We start from the raw sequence: 6,850 nt of genomic DNA on the forward strand, positions 1-6,850 counted from the left end.
CAAGATAAAGTGCTACATTTCATCCATTAGCGCTTTGAACTTATATTAGAAGAAAACAGCAACCCCCCCCCCCCCCACACACACACACACACACACACACACACACACACACACTCACTCTGTGTATCACACTCTGAGCCTCTGACGGTCTGTTCTCATAAACAAGAAAACTGATAAAAAAAGTTATTAACTGAAGGATACCATATAAAAAGTGTCTCTTTGTTCAGGTCGCTAGCGATTCTTGTTACCGATGTCCAACATGGCGTGCAGCTCCCCGGGTTCATATCCCAGCAGGCCTTGCAGGTTGCAGACAAAGCGGTAGACGTAGCGTTTGCCGGCCGTCTTGCGGATGATGTTCTTGTCGTAGTAGTACCGCAGACCACGACTCAGCTTCTCGTAGTTCATCTTGGGTTTGTTCTTCCTCTGACCCCACAGCAGGGCCACCTGGAGACAGAGCTACATCTCAACTTCTAGAGCTGCAGCCCACTCATTACTGTTATATAGTGATAAACAATATTTTATGCAGCAGATATCATGTTTGCGCATTGTAAAATGATAACAGCAGTTGCTGGACTCACATAGAATTGGACTGATTTATTTTAACCAAATGAAATACACAACTTGTAGAAATAGACCAATAAAATAGTCATGATTTGATCGTGACCAGTCCCGTCTTGTATCACCACCTTGAGAAGCATTAGTGACTCTTGGTGGCGTCCAGTCTTCCCTCGGTCCAACATGAAAGGACGAAGAAGTAGATCTGCCCTGAGGGCTTGACAATCACATTGAAGGTACTGGATCTGTGTACGTTTTGATAAATTGTTTATTCCAATAAACCCAAGGTGTCAGATTCAAGACAAAGACTAATATATTTGTTTCGTCCTCCCTGCCACCAGGGGACTACTTTGCCGGGAGGAGAGCAGGCAGCAGCTCTGTGGGACAGACCTTCAGTTAGCAGGTTACAATTAGCAGTTGGCTTAAATTCAGCCAGTTAAAACCTCAGCCATGGGGGTCTGTTCCTGACTCCCCTTTGGATCTGCAAATTATCTGTTGCTGCTGTTACACATGTTAAACCCAGCCCACTTTAAATCCCGGCACTGGGATTTGCACTGGCTGAATTTGAGTTGCTTGAGTATTAAAAGGTGACTGTATATTACAATTGTATCCAAACCTATTTGTTTGGAGCATGTGGCCAGATCTTAACACATTGCACCTTTAAAGTAACACCCCGGAGGTATGTTTAGCCTTAGTTTTTCTTGTCAGCCAGCAGTGCATAAACTTGACAACCTCTCCACAAGGTTTTGCAATGCAGTACTTTGAAAATAAGCTAACTACTGCAACCAAATCCAGCAGAAAACATTTCCATGTGTTATAATAAACGATATACGTGGAAAAATACCTTTAGAGTTGTTGAAAACATTTGACAGAGATGGGCTAGCTTCTAGTCTCATTGTTATAAGAGGCTCAACCTGGCCTATGGTGTTTTACATCCCGTACTGCTCAAACCTTCAGGTGTTGCGTACCTCATCAGGGTCTGTCAACTTGAACTCCCACCCATCTCCTGTCCAGCTGATACATGACTGACAGCTGCGGTCTGTGAGAAGCTCCAGCAGAAACTGCCACAGCTGAATGGGACCACTTCCTGTTGAAACATAGTGGGAAGAATACATTGAAGACCTTCTGCATAGATTTACAACTGATATAAATCCTACGAGATATAAAAAATTACCAGTGTATCCGGCAAGGATAGCTGCTGGTATCACGGCTCTGCCCAGATCGGTTTTGTTGCCTACATACTCTCTGAAGCTCTTGTGTGGGAGTGGTAAGGCGAAGACGTCCCCAGACATGGTCTCCACCGTCACTGGCTCAAGATCCTGGAGAGGAGCGCTCCACGATAGAGAGCCCACAATGTCCGAGTCATCACTGTGAACATTGTCCACTTCTGAGTCCGTCTCTGCAAGAAACACAGGAGACAGCAGGTTAATGAGGATGGAGGGCTCTCAGGTGATGATGCAAAATAGCCTCTGTTGGCCATATTGGATTACAAACCAGTGTGTTTTATAGTCTTCTGGAGCTATTTTAGAAGACACTCTAAAATCATACAATATACTGGAACCAAAAACTTGAGTCATATCGCTTAAAATCTGGTCCAGTAGATATTGCTATCCGTTCAACACATCTGAATAGTTAACATTCCAATTGTTTCATTTTGGCTACATGGACAGAAATACTTTGCAACATTCTAAAAATTGCAACATCTGACATACAAATCACCGTACAAAGCTGTAAGGGAACGTGTTAGCAAACAATTGCCTAGTTTCACATCCAGCAGACTATTTGGAGTCATGTTGTTGTCTAATCTTTACTTTTCTTTTAGCTTTGTCCCAGTCTCCACCAACACCTGAAAAATGTGTGGGTGTGCTAAATGCTGCACTTTCTTCACCAGTTAGTTGCAAAAAAGTTGCTTATTTACAGATTCAGAAGATACAATTCAATTCAATTCAGTTTATTTTGTATAGCCCAAAATCACAAATTACAAATTTGCCTAAGAGGGCTTTACAATCTGTCCACATGCGACATCCTCTGTCCCGGAACCCTCACATCGGCACAGGAAAAACTCCCCTAAAAACAGAGCAACATAATCATTCAGGGTTGTGTTTTGTCATAAATGTATAAGTATCCAATAATCACTCTCTTTTAGCTCAGCTTTCGTCTCCACCAACTCCTCAGAAAATGATATGTGGGCTTTAAGATTCCGTGCTGCCGCCGGCGGCGTTATCAGCTAACATTTAACATGAACGCAGTGCAGATTATCTGCTATAAACTACAATACCAGTGGGGCATACACACTTTGACTAACAAGCACGAGCGGCCGGACCAGCTACTTAAACAAAACACAGAGATCACAGAGAGAGAGAGAGAGAGAGAGAGGGAGAGAAAGAGAGAGAGAGACCCTATTCTCTGCTCAGGTAGACATTACTCCACTATTTACACAGCAAATAGTTGTTTTCTGCTACGTTAATGCTCAGATTTAAACAAATTAGGACCTTTAAAGGGATGAACACAGTTTTGTTTCCTTTAATTTGCACCATATAGAACGTTGCAGTGTATAAAGTGCATTTTCACCTCCGTTCCCTCCTGTTTCACACAGCAGAGCAGCGGAGGCCATGTTCCTGCTGTGATCTTCTGTTTTGATCAGATAGTAGTCCTGATGTTGAACCGTCACAGGGTGCAGAGTGAGAAGCTCTGTCCGCTCAGTGGGATGATACTGAACATGGTAACCGTGTTTGTCTGAATGCTCCTGAATATAATCTGAGCAGCGTTCTGAGGAAACATGGATCATCCACAATAATATAACAACAATGTAGTAACAACATGTAATGATAGTGGTGAACATTTTGTTAATTACAATAGCCTGAGGTTGAAGAAGACGTTATTACATTATTACCTTTGTTGATTAGAAGCTGGCAGTAAGATGGTATGGTGCAATCATATTCATTCTCTGGGGATTCAAATTCAAAGAGGTATATGATAAAGAACATTATATATATATATATATATATATATATGTATTTATTTATTTATAGCGTATATCTGAGACCATTGTTTAAATACACAAAATGAACTCTTCTGACTAAAGCTGAATTTGAATATGACTATTTTCATATGGCATATATTTTCAAGACAACTATGGACAAGAAACTTTAAGTTGGGTTTTAGCTCAAGAAGCAAAGCCATTGCAAGGCACATTTCAAGGAAGATGTGAGCTTGGAAGAATCAGTCTTTTGTTTGGAAGATGCCTTTACCTCTCCTCATGGTCTCCAGATGCTCCCACAGGATCTCTCCTGCGGTGCAGTCAGACATCAGGCCTAGGAAGGCATCTCTTTCCAGGCCACACAGCTCACTGCCCTGCAGGCCTCTCAGGTCCGATCCCAGGCAGTGGAGACCAAACTCAGCCTGGCACCAGTCCAGCCAGTAGTTCACCTCCCACTCAGACCACAAGGTAGGATCTGGACATAGGCATAAATATGAATAAATCTACAGCTCTGAATGTACCATACACAGCTCTATAACCTCCCGTTATGGAAGCTGTATTGATGGATAAAATGTGGCTCAGGCTGTACCCTGTGGGAAGTGATGGTTGATTCTTTCCTGGGCAAATCCAGCAAAACTGGCCTTCACCGCCTGGCTGAGGACCTCCTTACTGGTTGGTGTGAGGGGAGGGACCTCCAGGGTATCCAGCTCTGGGACACCGACACAATATAAAGACCATACACTTATTAGACATGCAGAAATAAATGATAATATTCAGCATTTGTCAACAACTATAACTCATCCTTTCCTCATCAACAAGTGTTATTCTTTTGGGGTTATCTATTAACTATCCCATAGATATGAATTGTATTTATATGTTAGCCATTGCATATAGTAGAAACTCCATTGATATTTAAAAAAAACTCAGTCTACCTCACTGATCAACTTAGTCTCCCAATAATGACATGAAAACTTTACGAGTATTATTTGTTATATAAAACTTAAAAACATATAGGAAGCCCACTCACTTCATTGTGTTTGTAACTTAGTATCTTAATAATGGAGTAAAAACTACATTCATGTATTCAAGTGTTCACTATTGTACACAGATCATCTATAGATACCATCATTATGATGACATATACAGTTTATTTGTTATGAAACACAATGTATTAAAGGCTAATGTTGAAAGTTCTTTAAATCTCCCATTCATTCCCATTGCACCCATAACTCAGCTAATACATTCAAGGGCTCTTTTTTAAGTTGGGTTGTATAAGGTACTTCTCCATAGTCAGTGTATTATCTACATAGATGGAGTTTGTAGAAACACATAAGAGTAACAGCAGAAGCAAAAACATGTTAGACTCCTAAAATAACCAATATTAGTTTACCGCTGCATCGATTGGTAAGTTTATTTGTGTAATTGTGTGACACAATAACACCTACTACCCAACCAATCAACCTACTAGCAACACTAACACTCAGAAGATTGCTGGAGCGGTTGGCTCTGGGGACATAGACGGACTGGCACAGAGACAGAGATACACACACACTAAATACAGTGGGGAGGTGAGGATGATCAGAAACAGGTGAATCCAATCGGGGGAAGTCAGACCATCACATAAGAGGGGAAAACACACAAGGGTAGGAAGTGAAGAATCTGAAATGAGGAGGAGAGGTGAGTAACACAAAATAAAACAGGAAATGATGAAATGTTGAAATGAATGTACACATAACCTAAGGAGCAGGACGAGACATGACAATGACTGTTTCTGTCAAAGGAGTCTGTGGCTTTGAAGAGAGCATAGATAGCGGCTTCAGTTCCCGTTAGAGAGCGCTGTCTGACAGCAAGTTGAGCTGTGAAAATATCTGAATATAACGTTCACTTAAACTGCTATAGATGTTGTTAGGTGTCTAAAATACCACAGCAGTACATGCTTTGCTCGTGTGCTGGTACTCCTTTCTGTTTCTCTAAACTCCATCTACTGCAGGTATTACACTGACTACGGAGAAGTACCTCAACCACACTTAAAAAAAACTGAAACTACTATCCCTTTAAGGTCAATGAGTTTTGAAGTAACCTATAAATTCTGCCAATCAATATCAAAGCGCACATCTTCAGGTCATGCTTCTCTAGTTTATCGTACTTATTTATTTATATGAAGTATTTATTTATTCAGAAATACTTCTTAACTCTCCAGGAGAAGTAAGCCATTACATCTGACGACATAGCCCATTTGATGCATCTGAAAGCTCTGGAGAAATCTAGCAAGTTGACATTGGGTTCAATATTTTTGTCAAAGTCTATTTAAATAGAGTTTAAAACTGCCTGTGGCTGTCTTTTACATGGGTATAAACAAGTATGAAAGGATTTACAACACAGCGTAAGGATTTGGACATCACTATTAAATATGATTTAAGCTAAGTATGAATCATTTATTATCTGTTTACACACCAGATAGCAGAGCTATTGTTGACAAACCCATTAATGAACAATAAAACATACAGCTGCTCCCAACTACTTAATAGTGTATCATAAACCATTCAAGAAGTTTTTACCGTTCATATACTGCTTATAAAAATACTTAATTGTCTTACCATAAGCACTGCAGTCCATCCCAGTGTGTGAGGAATTGGGGGTTCAGGTGGAGGAAACTGAGACCACAAAGGGGGGAACAAGGCTTTAATGATGGATGGGAGGGGAGGAGGGGACCGCTTGTGATGGACAACTGTCAATCAAGTGGATGTGGGAGGGGCAGGATGGTACGATCTGAATTACATAATCCATGATGTCACACACACAATGGGTACATAAGCAGAAGCAAATGAGAGGATGCTTGTTATTAAGTAAACATTCTTAACTCAAGGTCCACTTACTACTTCCTCTGAACATTTAATCACGTGTTGTGACCTTCATCAGCTGTAATTATGACTGAACCATTTCCATGACAACTGAGCAAACGACAGGCACTGATACAGGCAACAAGATGAGGCTTAAAGCTCTTGATGAAATGCAGTAAGTGGCCCTTGAGTTAAGATTTTTTTCTGCCAAAGCTGTAAAAAAGGTATTTGGTAGAACCAGGGACATTTACTTGATGCATTAACCTCTTTAGGACTTTGTTTGGTTTACATAACCATAGTGGAAGGTTTTGTTCCATCATGAGCCTCAATAACAGCTCCTCTGCTTCTTTTCAGATTTTCCCACTGTGTGGCTCTCTACTGGAGCTTTCTACCAAAAGACATTCACTGATTTGATGTTGAGATGATGGTGGTTGCCCAAAATCTCCCGCGGGTGTTTATGTGACATGAAGGCTGT

At 41.0% G+C, this 6,850-nt stretch overlaps 1 protein-coding gene across 1 annotated transcript; it reads right to left on the reverse strand.

Moving 5' to 3' along the window:
- Positions 1–231: 231 nt before the first annotated feature.
- Positions 232–6,151, reverse strand: LOC129093153 (protein c-ets-1-B-like). The gene is made up of 7 exons (XM_054601069.1): positions 6,133–6,151; positions 4,125–4,244; positions 3,807–4,010; positions 3,127–3,324; positions 1,730–1,954; positions 1,524–1,642; positions 232–444 (listed from the first exon to the last, which is right to left on the reverse strand). The coding sequence occupies exons 1-7, from the start codon at positions 6,149–6,151 to the stop codon at positions 232–234; spliced, it is 1,098 nt and encodes a 365-aa protein (XP_054457044.1).
- Positions 6,152–6,850: the final 699 nt, after the last annotated feature.

The sequence above is a fragment of the Anoplopoma fimbria genome, chromosome 7 (assembly GCF_027596085.1).
Source record: "Anoplopoma fimbria isolate UVic2021 breed Golden Eagle Sablefish chromosome 7, Afim_UVic_2022, whole genome shotgun sequence".
In the NCBI taxonomy this organism is placed as follows: domain Eukaryota; kingdom Metazoa; phylum Chordata; class Actinopteri; order Perciformes; family Anoplopomatidae; genus Anoplopoma; species Anoplopoma fimbria.